The following is an 18,909-nucleotide window of genomic DNA, read 5'->3' on the forward strand; positions in this document are numbered from 1 at the left end:
TCAGGGAATATACAAGAAGCGAGGAAGAACCACCATTTTATATAATGTCATCTTCCCCATCAAATTTTGCGGCAGTGAGGTCCATGACTCCAAGTCTTGTGGGTGTGACACATAATAGGAGTTATACTCTTGTCCCAGGCTATGTGAGGAGCACAAGAAACAAGTATTCCCAAATAATGAAAGGTATACTCTACCCTCTCGTATTGTACATCTGGTGGGCGTCGCAGCGATATGCCTGATAAGTGTACATAGGTAGACCTGCCAGAGTTCAAAAAACAAATCCAGAGGCCTCCCCCTATACTTAAAGTATCTGCAATAAGCTTGTAATTGTGTCTCTCCTAAGCCAATCAGCCTGTGGCTCAACCACCAACACAAAGTGTAGGGGGACCATGGGTTCCCTGACATGCTTAAATGAATGGGGAAAGAGGATGAGAGCATGCCACTCTTTTTAACCTGTGACCCTGGGGCACCTTAAAGGGCAAGTGCCAATATTAATCTTTTGGAGATTTTGAAATAAGAAGGGCCGGTGCACTGTATCAAATGCTTTTTCATAGTCCAGTAAGAGTACTGCTCCTGGGTCTTGAGCCTACGTAGTCAGTGTATTGTATTCCAGTTTGGCATAAAGCCGTTCTAGACCTCATGGACCAACAAGGACAGTCTGGTAGCCAGCAGCTTGGTTAAGAATTTAACCTCTACATTGAATAGTGAAATAGGTTAATACAAGGTGCAGTTGCCAGGTGCTTTATTGGGTTTAAGGATAACCAAATAGTTGCACAGAGGAGATGGTCAGACAGTTTGCCGGAGTTGACTACAGAATTATAGTGTAAGAAAGTAGTGCCAGTAATGAGGAAAACTGTTTAAAACATTCCACAGGAAAGCCATTGTCTTCTCTGGTCTTGTCAGAGGGCAAGACTGCTATCTCACCATGTACCTCCTCCAACATTAGTGGGGTTGTTACAGTGTAGTTTCTATGTAATAAAGTGGTCGTAGGCAATGTGAAAATGTAGAGGATTATTTTAAGTTAAGAAGTACAGGAGAGACATCCCAGCCGTCCTGGTACGCCCAGCCACGAGTCACTTCTCACATCTCTTGATTACTTAGAACAACCTTACAAAGGCATTCCAAAGGAAGATGACATGAATGTGACTACATCCCATAGGAGTTAAAGAGAAAATCAAGGAACATCAGTGGTGTCCAGCAGGTCGCAGTCTGCTGCAGAAAGGGCCCACAGGGATATATCTTTTACTATGTGGTGTAGCTGTTCTAACAGTGGTGGGGGGTGTTTTTAGTAAATATCAGCATAGTGGTTGGCAAACACTTCAGCAATCCCCTGGGGCTTGCGGACTATGAATCAAATAGATGTCTAAACTGCAGGACTTATCCTAGCCCCTTCTTGAGCAAGCCAATATAAAAAAAGCTTGTTGGCTTTATTGCCATGTTCACATATCCAGAACATGGACATAGCCCAAGCTTGTTTGGCTATATCCTATAATTTATGTCTGAGGGTCATGTATTGCTCCTCAAAGAGTGCACGGTTTTCCTCTATCCAACTTGAAGCCAGTGTATGCTCGACATTGAGGATCTATGTTTCCAATTCAGTGACCTCAAGTTCTCTCCTTTCTTTTCCCCCTTGCCAAGGAAATGACCTTGCCCCATATCACTGCTTTAAAGGCCTCCTAAAGGCTAATCAGGGAGGCACTAAAAGTGTATTAAAACAAAGTATTTCTCAATCGCTCTGCAGATGGATTCTAAGAAACCAGTGCCTTTCAGCCACCAGGTGTTCATCTGAAAGATGCCCCAGAGCCTCCTAGTGGAGCATGTAGATTCATTTCAATTGGGAAGTGATCAGAGAGCTCTCTGGGAAGAATGTGGATGATAGCCATATGGTTGCTACATGCCAGTGGTATGAAAAAGGAGTCTATCCTAAAGTTACAATCATGTGGAGCAAAGTAATGTGTATATTGTCAGCTTTGCTAGGGACAGAGGTCTATTAGCTGTTGTGTATGAGCCTGTGTCTATGATTTTATCCATTAGTGTATTAAAATCACCCATGAATACCTAGCCTCCCTCCACACTCCAAATTATTGTGCATCTCAGGCTAATGCCGGTAGTGTGCCGGATATCAGCGAGAGGGAAGCATATACACTACATAGGTAGCCATCCAATGTTCCTTCCAACTTGTCAATGCTTGTCTTGGTAACCGCTAGTGAGAAAGATTTATGCAGGATCACCGCCAAACCTCAGTCCACCCTAGTGAACCGGCAGTGTAAAACTCAAATAAGCATCTGCCCTCATATTGTGCCCATAAGATGAGTTTCTTAGCTCAGTAAGACTTCAGGTGCATGTATTTTAATATATGTCAGGACTGTCTCCCATTGGATTTTCATCAAGAAGTCCATTAACATTCCATAACAAGATTTTGAACTGTGGCATCTCTAAAGAAAACAAATTTATATTTGGGTCTGCTTAGTGCCCAGGCCAACCTTATAACACACATAACATAGAATATTGAACACTCCCTACCTCAACAAGTGCCCCCACCCTACTTTCAGCCCAGAAGCATCTGTTGCCCAAAGTTAATATTAACACCCAAACAAACTATCAAAAATTGTTCGTACTTGTGAATGTTGAGGCTAAACGCCTCTTAGTCAGGCATCAAAGGCCACTGCAGTCCGTTCACATGAATTTTGAATGGGGGTCACTGTGCATTCCTCCCCTCCATCCGTATCAGTAGAGTCCATTCATAGGCCCTCGTTCCGGGTCACCAGGACATGTGCCTGCTCCAAACCACTATCCTCCCCTGTGAGGCCACTGCTGCCCTTGTTGCATAACTCTTTTCTGTGTCTGGGAGGAGACCCCAGGCCTGCCCTCCTCTCTTAGACATTACTCCAACTTTCAGGAAAAGAGGGTCTTTCCTCCAACCATTCCCACACTCTGTCTGGATGGTCAAAAACCAGAGTTGTCTCCTTGTATATGACTAAGTTTAGGTGGGTACAGTAAAATATATTAAATGTGCATTGCACTGAGCTTTTGTTTCACTTGTTCGCAGGATTTCTATTGCCGCTGTACCAGCCTTGCATAGGCAGGAAGAAGAATCTCCCTTTTCCTGCATCGCGGAGAGAACCAAGGCCCTGATTTATACTTTTTCACGCAAACCTGCGTTAGTGCAGGTTTGCGTCAAAAAGTTTACCACCGGCTAGTGCCATTCCTGGATGCCAGCTGGGTGCCATATTAAGGAATGACCCTAGCTGGCGGTAAGGCCTGGTTAGCCTAAAAATAAATTATGCTAACCGGGAGGGGGAGGTTGTGCGTCGAAGAATGGCCTGGGTAAGAATAGAGTCAGAAAAAATGACGCAAACCTGACTAGCGTCATTTTTTGATGCACAACCCCCATGGACATGACTCCCGTCTTAGTAAAGACAGGAGTCATGCCCCCCTGTCCAATAGTAATGCCCAGGGGACTTATGTCCCCTGGGCATGGCCACTGGGCACAGTGCCATGTAGGAGGGCCCAAGTTAGGGCCCCCCTAAGGCACTTGGAAAACATTTTTTTTAAACTTACCTGGACTTACTTTGGATGGGTCTCCCCTTCCTTACGTGTCCTCCAAGTATGGGTGGGGGTGGCTGGGGGTATCCCTGGGGGCAGGGAAGGGCACCTGTGGACTGCTTCCGTGGTCTCTGACCATGGAAATGAGCCCACAGGTCCCCTAATGCCTGCCCTGACTCATGCGTTAAATAATGGCTCTAAACAGACTTAGCGCCATTATTTAAGGCCATCCTCCTCCCGTGCGTGATTTTTGCACAGGAGGATGAATAAGGCTGAAAGGCCTTAGAGTCATTTTTTGCCCTGGAATGCCTACCTTGCATCTCATTGACGCAGGGTAGGTTTTCACAGTAAAAAAATGATGTTAACTTCAATATTTTGACGCTAGATGGCTCTAGTGTCACAATATGAATATGGAGTTAGGTTTGCGCTGGATTTGCGTAAAAAAAAATGACGCAAATCCGGCGCAAACAGAGTATAAATATACCCCAAAGGCCCTCATTTATGTAGATTTGACGTAAAGCAGCGCAAGCAAGTCACCTTGCTGCACTGCTCTATGCCAAAGTGACAGGGTAGAAATGCACCATATTTACCCAATACAGTGCATTCCTGTTCTTTTCTCCTGCGCTGGCGCCATTTAGGCAGCCTAGCGCCAATGCAGGCTAGTGCAAGGGAGCCAGTGTTGTTGGCAGGATTATTTTTGTTGGAAGAGATACCTTCCTCCACAAACGCAACACAGAGAGGCATTTTCCTCTCTTTGTGTGCCGCAGAATGCAGCACTCATGGAAAAAGGAAAAAACAAGAGGAAATAATTATATTTCTCCTTGTTACGCCTCACCTCAGGAGGCATATGGTTTTGGCACATCCGCAGGTTTACATGGTTTTGTGTCAAATTCAGAATCTGTGATGCTGCATGGAAACACCTACCACGGCACCCTTGGAACACCTCCAGAGTGCAGAGTAAGTCAATGCTGCAACTTCTGCTGCCTTGCCTAGCTCCATATTTATGAGGCCATTCAAAGCTATGGAAAGTGGCTTTGTGTGGCCTCATAGATATGATTTTGTAGTTTGCGCCGCTGGAGCGTCACAAAAAGTGACACCGGTGGCACAAGGGGCTCATAAATATGCCCCAAGTCGCTGCAATTCAATAATAGAGTGAAACGTGCTCTGGGGGAGCGCCAGGCAAGGGTTGCTACATCAAGGCTCGGTGTACTCTGCGCTCTTTCAATCAGGAAGCATGTAGAGATTGATGTGCTAGCAAAAAGGTCCTAAGCAAATCCTCTAGGATCTTTTTTTAGCTGAGGGCCTTAACAGTGTTCCAGGAAACCGGTTATTATGCCTGGACTGGCCTTTCGCATCTTCCCTTCTGGCTGCCTTTCTCCCGTGGTGTTCTGTAACTTCTGTACCATCTGGTACAGAGTCCTAACCGTGTCTACCAGTGAGGATATATAGTTATGTGCCTCTGTCACCGCCCGACAATGTTTTCTTTGAGAGACAAATAGCTGGAATGAATGGGCTGGAATTATTTCAGTATTTAAGCAGGCTCCTTCTACATTTGTCTTATTGCTAGTTATTTTTGGTACGACAACTATGTCAGCGACATCAGAGGGTTCCCTGTCGGGCTGAGGGGTTTTGGCAAATTTATTAAAAAAAATTGACGACACTTTTATTCTTAACCATCTTTAGGGTCATAACTGCAGGGTATTCACACTTGCATCCTGGAAGTCTGGGCCTGTATATGTTCCTCAGACAAACCTGCCAGTCCCCTCAAAAAAGGGGGCTCTCAGAGTGTACAGAAGGGTACTATTCTGTAGAGGGCAAATCTGCTGCTCCACTGGAGTAGTAGTGCGGCCAAGGAAGAGGTGGTTCACCCTTTGGCCACTCCTGGGAGCCCGCAGTCAATTCCAAGTAACTTCCTATAGATGGTTTCAATGTCAGCTTTCTATATATGGGGACGGAGCTCCAGATCACCTATAAACCTCTTCTATCTAGGGCAACAGCCGTATGTTTAGGCCTTATTGTGGGATACAGTTAGGCCATTTACAGAATCTGCGGGCTTTCGCTGTTGGCTCTCCTCAAGCCTCTAGGATTCTCTCTACTAGGCATCAATGTGTATTCAGGGGGTGGGTGGTGGCAACTGTCACTTCTCCAGTATTGACTGCCTGAACAAGCCTCAGCCGTATGATCAGGTCTCCCCGTCAAGATCTGAAGCGCTGATACGTATCTAGAGAAGGAGCCACTCAGCTCTGAGACGCCGTACCCTGAACACAGAGGAAGCAAGAATAACCGTCGAGGAGCTAGACATGGCAAACACCTTTTGGGCTGGGTGGCTGAAGACTGAATAGCCCTGGGGATCTGGGGGCCTCGGAGGGGTCTGCTAATCCTCTGCGTTTCACTGGCCAAGCAGCCCACTAAAGAGTGCCTGCCATTTTGCTTGGACCGGAAGCCTCATTCCCTTGATGAAAACCTCGATGGTTGGGGTCCCAGTGGGCTCAAGAGCCCAATGTAAATTCTCCCCTGAGGTGGGTGTCGTTGGTACTTATAGGCGATGAGCAGCAGCCAGTGTCATCTGCAGAGTTAGGATAGTAAAGGATGTTATAGCATCGGTCTAGGAGCATTGTGGATATGCAACCACCCTCTTGTGCTACTGACAATGACCCCCAATGTTATCCCATTTAAGACTAAATGACATACATAGGGTCAACAACTATGTCCATGTCCAACAATAAGTGAGAGCAAAGACTTATCCACTAGGCCAGAGGTGATTCTCTTGTCCAACAATATTGAAGATGGTTTTAAGTGCGGCAGATGCCAGAAGCAAACTAACTTATTTGAGACACCTTGTCAATATACAATGCATTCTGCATAATATTAACAGCCTTCCTAATGCCATTGATAAAATACATGGCATTATCTAGGGGACAAATGACCAAAACAAGATGTCCCTCTCCACTGATAGTAAAATGAAAACAACATATATGCAAAATGTCACAAGAGGACATGTATTCTTTCGGACTGCACATACAGGAGCATATTTATGATCCCCTTGCGCTGCCATTTCATCACATTTTATGACGCAATGGTGGAGCATTCCTTACAACCATATCTATGAGGCCATGAAAAGCCGTTTTGCGTGGCTTTGAATGGCCTCATAAATATGGAGTAAGGGAAGGCAGAGCAAATCACTGTGTTGCCTTACTCTGTGCAAGAAAACCCTTCCCTGGGCGTTCCTACACAACACCCATGGACTTTGATGCATCCCCAGATTTAACAACCAAGTAAACCTGAGGACGCACCAAAACCTTGCGTCTCCCCAGGTGAGGGGCAATAAGAAAAAATGCCTTTATTTCTCCTTGTTTTTAATTCTTTCTATGTATATCAAGAAGCGCACATAGAAAGTGGAAAGAGCCTCCCAGGATTAATTTTGTGCAGGAAGGTGCCTCTTCCTGCACAAAAAGAATCCTGCATGCAATGCAGACACCAATGCACCATGGTGCAAGGGTGTCTACATTGGCACTAGATAGCCTACTGTGCGCCAACACAGGAGGAAAGGACAGAAATGCACCATACTCCTTAAATACAGCGCATCCCTGCCGTTTCCAGTTGAAGCAGTGCAACGCAGCAAAGTGACTTGCTGTGCTGCACTGCGCCACTTGTTTGTAAATCTGGCCCAGAGTTTTTGAAAGCTACTATCCAAAGGCACTGACGGAGATGTAAAACTACTAGTTAGTTTCGGAATGAAACTATTATATATGCCACTGGCAGGGCAAGATCAGATAATGGTGGTGTGCCCTTACTTAATAGAGCAGTGACAGTTTATAACGCTTAGTACGCTTTTTTACACTACCCTGACCTTTTTTAGTCTCATCCTTCTGTTAAAAAAAGTTCGAGAAAGATTTTGTCACTCCTCTGAAAATAATTAAAAGCAAATAAATAAATGCCCATTGGCTAGTATAGCCTGTGATAGGCTGTCACCCTTACCGTGTTGTTTTACAAAATGGCTTAAAAAGTTTATTTTATGAAGTTTGGAAAAAATCATTGTTAGATTCCTGCACTGGTAGGGCAAATCAGTGCTTTTGACCATAAATAAAGAGCCTAAGGAGGAGAACATACATATCTTCAATCCCTACACCCATCCAGACATGCTCTCTCTAAGGGCCTGATTTAGAGTTTGGCAGATGGGGTTACTCTGTTACAAACGTGACGGCCATCCTGTCCACCGTGTTACGATTCCATTATGTCCTATGGGGATCATAATATGGTGGGCGAGATATCCATCACATTTATGATGAAGCAATCCGTCGTCCAAACTCTAAACCAGGCCCATATAGTGCTTCTATATGATAAAGTATATTTATTGAACTGGATTAGCCATTGCCAAATAAGCATACAAGAAGCACGTAAGCTGGAACAAGTAGAATGAGCTGAACTCTCTGCAAAGGTTCCTACAGTTTAGAAATAAAGTGTAATTAATTTTATTCAGGTGGACCTGCCCAGTTTACCTCTTGCTCCTTAATCCTAGCATCAAAATAAGAGTTAAGATTTCAGCTCCCTGTGGCTATAATTTACATTCTTGTCAATCACTGTTCTACATTTGTATTATTAGTTGCGCAAGTACACTGAAGCAGGTTTTACCTCCACGGACCATTTTACTGAAGAAATAAAAGAGATGCTTTCGTGACAGCACCACCACTGCCTTAATAAACATATAATTTACAATTTGCACTAAGCAAAAGTAACTTACTGTTTGAATGCTTCTTCCGACTCTTCTTTTCCATGCATACTGCCTGCTTCTTCTTCTTCTTGCCTTTTTAATTCTTCCATCTGCTTTTCTCTCAGATGTTCAGCTTGTTTTTTCCTGAGCCATATTTGATAAGCTTCGTCTGGATCTCTTTCCCCATTCTGTTAACACAAATAAGTTTAAGATAGCATCTATTTTATATTACGAATATATAATATTGCATGCCTGGATGCATTTCTTACACAACAAGCAGTGGTTCCAAAACCCATTTTCCAAAGTTTGCAGAAACGACTTCCCTCCCATAAATTTTAGAATTCATCCAGTGGGTAGCTAAATCTCCTACGGCCCAGCTGGAACACTGTCATTTGCTTAATGAACATTATCCTGGTAAAAAAAAAAAAAAAAAAAAATCTGAACATCCTAATTGCAATTGGTGGCCTTTGTTAGTCACAGCGTGTAGCTTCAAATCTGAGTCAAAATTGCTTCTTAACACACGTGTGTATATATATATATATATATATATATATATATATATCTATCTCCCACCTTCTGATTAATATAATTGCGCAATGTTCTATTCTTTTTAACTACAGCCAACCGGAGGGTATAATCAAGTATTTCAATTATTTGTTTCAGTAAACATATTTGAGCTTAAAAAAAATGTTCATGCAAAATATGCAATTTAGAGAAACCATAACACATAACATATGTAATATGGCCCAACAATGGAATCTTGAGATACTGATGACCCCCTGAACTAGCGGTGTGTTATGTTACCAAAGCCCCTTTGATGACTTTAAAGGACCATAATACACATACACTCATTACGTATCCTCCATATGTGAATCTATAATACTCGTGTTCACAGCACTCCTGATATATTTCCAAATTGTTTACTTATAGTACAGATTTGATAAAACCAAGCTCTTACTGGGAGAAAGGGGAAAGAAGAAAAAACAGAAGTATATTACATCAAGAAGGCAGGACATTAAAATCAACACTAACATTGAAGGTGACAAGGAAAGTGAAATAATGCAGTAAGAGATTGGTTTCCCCACCAGTCAAAGAAGAGAAAAAGGCCAGAGGTCTTAGGGGTTCAAGGACTGTGCATACTCCTACAAAATGCACTTGAAAATCAAAACTAAGCAAGTGAATGAGATGAAATCTTAAAGGATCTTTATCTTAGGTTTGTGTACCCCACCGGCTTTGAAGATATGGGGAAGGAAGGGCCTGCTTTCTAATAGTGGCGGAATTACTGAATACAAGGAATGTTGAACACAGTGTTGTGAACGAAAGGCATTTTCCTACTAAAGGTCCTAGAAAGAGATAGCAGGGTTTGGGAACCATCATGGCCTGCTTTGCTTAGCGTGAAAGCATTACATGGGCTGAGCCCCAAAAGAAAAGGTTTCTAGAAGATGTGCTGTCCTGATGTCTTCAATGTCAAATTAATTTTAGGTGTTTAATAAGATGTATCTGTCAATTTATTGAAATATTCAGGCAACAAATGAAAAATATACAAAACACACAACTGACCAAAACCATGGGCTTGCGTGGGTCATTCGTTAGTGTACTGTATCTAATGTTCAATCAGTATTGCAACACGTACATATTGACACACCCAGCAAGACACATGACCGAAATAAGTATTTTACTAATTAACAAATTAACAAAACATTTGTGGCAAAGAACCAGCTCACATCATATATAGGTGGGCAATTATGTTTCAATACTTCAAGTATTGAAGTAGTGATACTTATAAATCCATTGAGTCTGAATATTCTGCTCATGCTCCCCATATCTTGCCGAATTTCTTTAACTATAAAAACTGCTTTCTTTGCTGCCATGCATCAATCGTCCATGGTGTAGATCTAAATCATTTCTGCACAATATTTCTCTTTGCTACATAACACCTTGATGCATGAATAACTTTAGCTATCTGGAATTCTGAATCATTTTGGGCACCATACCAGAATCTATCTATCTATCTATCTATCTATCTATCTATCTATCTATCTATCTATCTATCTATCTATCTATCTATCTATCTATCTATCTATCGGCTATTGTCGTAGGTACACTTAGCACCTAGTTTCCATAGGAAGAACGTTTATTGTTTTGATAATAACTTTGAAGATTGTTCGTGAAATTTTCAAAGTTTCGGAGTGATCAATCAAGCAGAAGCAGAGAAAAAGGGGGTTCCCAAAATGTGTTTCCCCATGCATTTTCCTGTAGGGAATTTGAACACGACTACAGCCCAAATTGCTGGACAGAATTACACCTAATTTGCCAGAAACCTACCTCGTGGTCCAGAAATGGTGCTTTTTGTGATTTGGTGTCAACCCATTCAGTAGTTTTTAAGATATTAAAGAAAAAATAAATAGATATCTAGGGATCAGTGAATCTAACTGTATCTGTGCTGATATCTGATTGGCTGCCAACACTTCAACCAGAAAGTGTTGGCAGCCATTTTGGGATTCGGCTGAAAAATGCAAAAAAAGGGGCCAGGGTAGGAGTACCCTGAGCCCCTAGCCTTGGTCCAAGAGAATCGGCATAATAGTACACTACGATAGACACCATCTCCGGGAAGACCCCTTCCCACAGTAACAAGTGTGCATACTACAGTATAATCAAAGATCACCTACTCCTTTCTACTTGTTACGATTCAGCAAGTCTCTGAATACCATAATTTAAGAAAAAATAAGAATTAACCATCTACTCAACACAGTACCTATCTCTTACACACTTCCTCTCAAAAACAAAACCACAATATGCATTATTACTAATGGGCTGTATTAAGAACTCATCTTTTCCTTTTTACTATTCAAGATCCGTTGAGAGTCCCGCAAGATCGTAAAAATTAGTTAAAAACAATAAGTAACTATAACTCGCACCCTAGGGTAACTATAACTTGCTCCTCGTCATGCACAGCTAATTACTCCACATATTACATCACTAATGACAATGTCTATGGCATCACTGATATTACTGCAACATTTGCCATGGAATTATTGATGAGAAAACTGTGCATGGGCGCAAGTTATAGTTACCTTAGGGTGCAAGTTATAGTTACTTGAGTTATCAATAACTATAACTGCTGAATTTCTATGGTTTTGTGTGAGGAAATTCAGAACCTAACTATAACGTCCCTGTAACCTTTGTTTTTTTCAGTGAATATATGTATATAACCTAGTGGCGGTCACCACTAGGTAGTTACAGTTACGACGTTGTTTCAATAGAAAAAGTGTTTTTTACTTGCCTATATGTTTGGCGCCGGTTGAAAAATCTTCACAAAATTACCCCCAAAAAATACACCACTCGCGTCAGCTGCTGTCTGGAAAGTTTCAGAGTGATCCGTCAAGTGGGAGCCGAGAAAAAGCAGGGGTCCCAAAATGTATTTTCTTTATGTTCATTTCCATAGGGATTTTGATCAGGAATAGCGGCCAAAGCACTGGACGGATTTATACAAAATTTGGCAGAAAGCTAGCTCCTGGTCCAGAAAACGACCTTTTTGTGATTTGATCTAAATCCGTTTAGTAGTTTTTTAAATATTAAAGAAAAGACTAATTTGTGTATATATAGAGATGTGAAGGCTCTGCAAACCCTCCCGCTCTTGTGCTGAGGTCTGATTGGCTGCCAACACTTCAACAAGGAAGTGTTGGCAGCCATCTTGGGACTTGGCTTCAGCTGAGTCCCAGACAAAAAGGTAAATAATAAGAAAAGGGGCCAGATTAGGGACCCCCTGACCCCTTAGCTCAGGTGCTGGACCACCAAGGGCAAAAAACGTACTTTTTCAAACAAACTTTTTGTCATGAATTTGCGACTGGGTCGCAAATCTGTAAAAAAAAAAAAAAAAAAAGCGCGATCTCACCAACTTGTTTTAAGAAAGCCCCTGGGTGGGCCACATCCAGGGGACATGTAAAAAATAAGGAGGGGCGCACGGGGACCCCCTTCAAGGGCTTATTTATGCCCCGGAGACCGACACCTCCCCAAGGGCTTAAATGAATATTATGCATAGGGGCCCCTGCACCCTAGGGACCACCATCTCCCTAGGGCAAAATTGGTTAATTATACTAGGGGGGTCCCCAGGACCCTCCCTCCAGCCCCAGGAACTGCCACCTCCCCAGGGCTATCAGTAAATTATATGCGGGGTGGTCATGTGCCCCCACCTCCCCCGGCAGCCCCGGGGACCACCACCTCCCCGGGGCAATTTATTCACAATAAGGGAGGACTGCCACCTCCCTGGGGCTGAAAAAAAACATAATGAAGGGGGTCCATCAAGAACCCCAGCCCCGGGGACCACACCTCCCCTGGCTAACTTTAATGTTGGAAGGGGAGCCGATAATGGCCTGGGGACCACTACCCCCATTACCAGCTCCTGCTATGTCCCGGGACAAAGCCGTTTCTCTGACTTGGTGGGAGCTTTGACAGCTCCTGCCAAGTCGGCGCAAACACTCCAGTTCCAGCAAGTGAGACCTGTCAAACAGCATAGGTTTCCTCTGTTTCCCTGCCTGGAGAGATGCAGACTGGGAAACAGAGGAAACAATTGCTCTCACAGATAGGGACCTGCACCATTAGCAGCTCCCTGTCTGTGACATCAAGGCGGGCAGCCGACTGGAACCGCAGTGCTTTAAGACTCCCCCTGTAGTTCCATTGCACATTGGGTACCCTTGAGGACACCTAGAAGAGATGGTCGGGCCCTGGGTCATGGGGCCCTGGAGCTGAGGTTGGCTGGGGGAGGAGGGCTGCGCCCCCCCAAAAAATATCTTAAGGTTGGGGCCCCTGCGGATGGGGTTATGGGCCTGAAAACAGCCACAGGAGAGGGGCCACATGGCCCCCCTTCTTCCCTCAAAAAATATATATCTTACGCCGGGACCTTAGGGGATGGGGTCCCCTGGGCCAATATTGGCTGGGGAGGGGATCGCGTGCCCCCCTCCCTAAAAATATGCAAAAAATTATAAGGTCATGCCCCAGGGGATGGAGTCCCCACAGCCTAAATTGGCTGGGAGAGAGGGGCTGCCTGGTACCCCTCCTCCAGTTATCAAAGGCTGGGCCCTGGAGATGGGATCCCTGGGACCGAGATCGGCCCAGGGAGGCGGTGCTGCGCAGCCCCCACATGAAATAGTCTCTGGGTCTGACTTTGGCTGGGGGAGGGGGCGGCACGGCACATATACCCTACGAGGTAGTACTTACTAACTAACCAGTAGAAAGTGCTCCAGTTGGGTGGACATTTTGTGCAAACTGTGGCCTTCTGTTGGATAAAGGAGCAAGTGAGCTTCCATTCTGGCCACAATGCTCATTTCATTGATATTCAGGCTCAACAGGAAGCACTTACAAATATAAACATTGAAGGTGCTCCAATTGAAGCTCCACTTCTGGAAAGGACAATTTATCTTAACTCCTGGGCTTGGCATAGGCAAAGCAAGTGTGTTGACTAGGTGATTCCATATTGAAAAACGATCTGAAATCCATTGTGGAGGTGAATGCATCTGATCTAATGGAGCGCAATCTGTATGTGACTGTGACAAGTAGGTTCTCCTCCTCTCCTGGTGACAGCAGAGTCCTTCGTTCTTCCTTTAAATTGTATGAGTATCCACGTGTGCAAATCACCTGGAATCTCCGCCCGCTTGGCCTCGCCCCGTGCACCTTAGTAGTATGCAAAGGTCTTCCTGCCTTTTGCCAGTATAATGGACAGCTTACCAAGGGGCCCCCGCATTGTGTTTCCCACCAATTTTGGTAATGTGTTCTTGATGCTGAGGAATGTGAGGACATCCCCACAAACAAAGAAGCACTTACGTCATATAGCTAAGATGAAGGACCCAGGTTTGGTGGAGATTTATTGCCAACTGCACACAAGGTCACTGGAGACATTTCCTTGTAGTCCATTACGCAGCTGTAATGTATAAAATACACTTGACACTTACCCAATGTGGAAGCACTTACTAACTTACCAGTAGAAAGTACTTCAGTTGGGTAGACATTTTGTGCAAAACTGTGGAATCTTGTTGGATTCAGGCAGGCAGATGTGGTTCCTTTGTGGCAGAGTCACTCACGCAGTTACTGACACACCCACAAGGACACTCACACACACACTCACAGATTCACTCAGATACTCATACACCCACTCACAGACCCACTCAGACACTCACGCACCCACTCACAGACCCAATTAGACACTCATACACCCACTCACAGACTCACTCAGACACTCACAGACTCACTCAGACATTCACACACCCACTCAGACATTCATGCACCCACTCACAGACCCACGCAGCCTAACACACCTACTCACAGACCGACTCAGAGACTCATGTGCCCACTCACAGAACTACTCAGACACTTTTGCAGCCACTCACAGACCCACTTAGACACTCATGCACCCAATCACAGAACTACTCAGACACTCACACACCCAATGACAGACTCACTCAAACACTCACACACCCACTCACAGGCCTACTGAGACACGTATGCACTCACTCACACACTCACTGTCAAAGGTTGGTGGTCACAGTTAGGAAATAAAAATAAAAAAAAACCTAAAAATTCACTTAAAAAACAAGGGTTACAGGGACGTTATAGTTAGGAAACAGAATTTTTAAAAACTTAGAAATTCCCTGGAAAAAACAAAGGTTACATGGACATTATAGTTAGGAAACAGAATAAAAAAAATCTTAGAAATTCACTGAAAAAACAAAGGGGCAGATTTATGAAAAGTGGCGCTTCACTCACTTTTCTTGCGCCCCTTAGCACCCCCCTAACGCCACCATGGTAGCGCTGTTATTTAATAATACTGCACACCATAGTGGTACTTAGGGTGACTAACGTCATAATTGTTTACGCTAGTCTGGGGCTTTGCAGGATTAGCATTACAATTGATGACGTTAATCCAGCAAAGCACCCAGAGGCCCATTGTAATTAATGGGAGCCTCTTTTTAACGCCTGCACTTAACAGGTGTTAAAAATGGCAATAAAAATGGCGCAAAGGAATTTCATAGATTCCTTTGTGCCATTTTTACGGCCCCCTAGCACCAGAACGACCCCCTTGCATATATTATGCCTGGCACAGGCTTAATGTGTCGCAAGGGGTTACAAAGTGGTGCAATGCAAGCATTGTGCCACTTTGTAAATATGGCGCAGCGTTTTTCCCCTTCCAGCGTCTCATTAGAGTAAAAAAAATTATGTTTATGTGGCGTTGGAACGGCGCAAGGCCAGCATACATTTGGCCCAAAGATTACAGAGACGTTATAGTTAAGCTCACATTTCACTCATACAGAACCAGTGAAATTCAGCAGTTATAGTTACCTGAGCTAACTATAACTTACGGCCCCGCAATACAGTGCTTATGACCTCACATATTACATCACTAATGGCATGGTCAGTGACATCACTGATGACAGCACTGATAACATCTCAAATGACTTCACTGATGATATCATCAACAGACTCATTCACACCCCTATACAACTTCTCATACACCCACTCATGCACCCACACAACCACTCACATACCCATTCACAGAACCATACAAGTACTCACACAATTACTCACTGATCCATAGAGCCACTCACACACCCACCCACCCACTCACTCACTCACTCACACAGACACTCACACACCCACTCACTCACCCACACAGCTACTGATACAACCAGTCATTTACCCATAGAGCCACTCACAGAGCTACACACACACCCATACAGCTACTTACACTCCCACTCACTCACCTATACAGCCACTCACACACTCACCCAAACAGCCTCTCAACACAGCCACTCACTTACCGATACAAGCACTCACACAACCACTTACATACCCATTCACACATCCATACAATCAGTCACACATCCGCTCACTCACCCATACATTCATTCACACAGACACTTAATCTACTATACAGCCACTCACACACCAACTTTCTTAACCAGTCACTCAAATAGCCACTCACTTACCCATAAGCCACTTATACAGCCAGTCATTCACTCATACAGCCAGACACCCACTCACTCACAGTTACTAACACATCCACCTATACAGCTACTCGCACAGCCACCCACTCACCCATACAGCCACTGACACACCCACTCACTCACCAATATAGTAGTCACTCACACAGCCACTCACTCACTCACCCACACAGACACTCACTCACTCACCCACACAGCTACTCACATACCTACTTATACACCCACACAGGCCATCACACACCCACTAACAGAGACATTCTCACACCCACTCCAACACCCAGACTCCCTCTCACACCTACTCTCACACCCAGACACTCTAACTCCTACATAGACTCTCTCACACCCACTCTCACATACAGTCAGACACTGTTACATCCACTCTCACACCCAGAGACACCTTCTCACACCTCACACCCAGAGAGACAGGCCCTGACTGTGCATGGCGCGGGGTTGGCTGGTTATAAGAGGTTGGCTGCAGGCCAGGCCCTGTGGCCACCCCCCGCCACGCATGGCCTTTGGGCGTGCGTGGTGTTGGCTGGATTAACGAATAGTAATTTAAATTACTTTAGGTTAAAAAAATTGAAATTCACTGAAAAAAACAAAGGGTACAGGGAAGTTATAGTTAGGAAATAGAATTTAAAAAAATAGAAATTCACTGAAAAAAACAAAGGTTCCAGGGATGTTATAGTTAGGTTCTGAATTTACTCATACAAAATCTAAGCAATTTACCAGTTACAGTTAGAGTTATTTCAAGGAACTATAACTCACATCCTAAGGTAACTATTACCCCAGATATTACAACACTCATGACAGCTTCTATAATGTTATTAAAAAAATTAATGAAGAACAAACTGTGCATCAAAAAATAAGAATATAGAGAGGAGGGAATTTATACTTTAAACAAAACGTTCTCTAAGAAACAGCAATCAATGTGTTTGTGAGACACAACTCCTAATTTGCGTAAGAAAACAAAATTAAATCCAAATATTTAAATTATCAAACTCACAAATCATAAGCTTTGTGTTCAGTTTTACATTTATTTAGACAATGATAATTTGAAGCATGGGTTCAAATGAAGATCCATCTTTTCTTTTAAAAAACACAAAACATCCATCTCCAAATCCTCTACAACATTAATCACAAACATACAGACGAAAAAACAATCCATCAAAATTATATTTATAAAATATTACATAGCTTATCAAACCACTGTCGTTAGGACCGCTGTGTCCCAAGGTGGTTATACATATAATTTCCAAAATATAATCCACCGTTCAGGTCACCATACAAAAATCACATATATCTCTTTTTGCATGTCAACTTATTTAAGACCCAGAACATCTGCTCCTAACATTATCCTTTTGAGGTTTGGCTCCTTGAAAGCAGTAGTGTTGATGTGTTTCCGCCTTTATACATTTTCAGCCTCATCAGGACCTGTGGCTGATAGGGAATTCAACATGCTAAAAACAAACAAGTTAGCATAATTAACTAAGTCTTGATTAAAAAAAAAAACCTCCACCAATAATACTCCCATGTTCAGCTCTAATTATAGGTGTTTATGTTTAAAATATACATAACTATATTCTATATTGAACATGCCATAAACAATGCTCACTAAGAGAGCAAAGCACACTCACCGCCATAAAAACATCTAATAAATGGGTTGGTGATAAAGGTGATGCCTTACTAGGTGAGGAATGCTCTGCCATTGATGATGGTTCTGTTTACAGTGTGGACAATGTTTTTTGAAATTTGAGAGAGATCTTTTCTGATGATGCTGAAGGCTCTGATCTTGGCCTGTGCTGTGAAGATGCATCTTCTTTTCTGTGCTGACATGAAGATGACATGCTTTGCTCCCTCTGATGTAAACCTTTTGAACCCTCCTTGAAGATTCTTGTTCCGTATAATAGTGGACAGTGGGCATGCTACTTCAACTCTTTTGTGAGCCTTTTAGTAGACTCTGAGGAACCTCCACTGTCCTTAGCTTCGATTTTTGCAGCCATATTAATAGTCTGCCCTCTCTGCATTTCAAGGTTTTTTGAAGAAAAGTTGTAACAGATTTTGCACTCTTTTACCTTGTGGGAGGGATGTAGGAAGCAGAGGCAATCTTTCTGGGGGGGGGAGGTCTTATGAATGTAGCCTAATTTCCTGCAATGCTTGACGAGGCCTTTTAAAATGTTTCTAACTTAATGTTCAGTCCAAATTTAGTCAATTAATATTAAAAATTGTCTTCCAATTCTGGTGACAATTGAAGCAGCTGACGATCTAAGATTATTCTGAAATAAACTGAGAAGAGCTCAGGCAGACGTCCTTCACCCAACGTGCAACAGAAAATCTGAGTTATGGTAACCTCATAGGGGAGTGGTTACCAAAAACTGAAGTCTAACTACCTTAAGTTTGGTTCTTTTACAGGATGTGAATATGATACTAAAGTTGATGTTTTCTCCTTGCTGACTATTTATAACACTTAACTGCTTTCTGGATATACTGTAGGACGTCCACTTCGATGATGGTCCTCAAATACAATATCCACTGAAGATGAATGCTGTATGACTTAACCTTTGTTAACGAGTGCAAATATGCCCACTAAAGGTATTTCTATAGCTTTATGGATTACTCAAATCTTGGGAACATTAAAAATAATGTAACAGATGGTCT

At 43.3% G+C, this 18,909-nt stretch overlaps 1 protein-coding gene across 1 annotated transcript in view; it reads right to left on the reverse strand.

Annotated features, from left to right (window-relative positions):
• Nucleotides 1-18,909, reverse strand: part of CCDC181 (coiled-coil domain containing 181) — a 277,488-nt gene that overhangs the window by 21,277 nt on the left and 237,302 nt on the right. The window contains exon 5 of the mRNA XM_069204169.1: nucleotides 8,288-8,445. Within this exon, the coding sequence (XP_069060270.1) occupies nucleotides 8,288-8,445 (158 nt within the window). The remainder of the gene's footprint in view (nucleotides 1-8,287; nucleotides 8,446-18,909) is intronic.

Source organism: Pleurodeles waltl, chromosome 8 (assembly GCF_031143425.1).
Source record: "Pleurodeles waltl isolate 20211129_DDA chromosome 8, aPleWal1.hap1.20221129, whole genome shotgun sequence".
NCBI lineage: Eukaryota > Metazoa > Chordata > Amphibia > Caudata > Salamandridae > Pleurodeles > Pleurodeles waltl.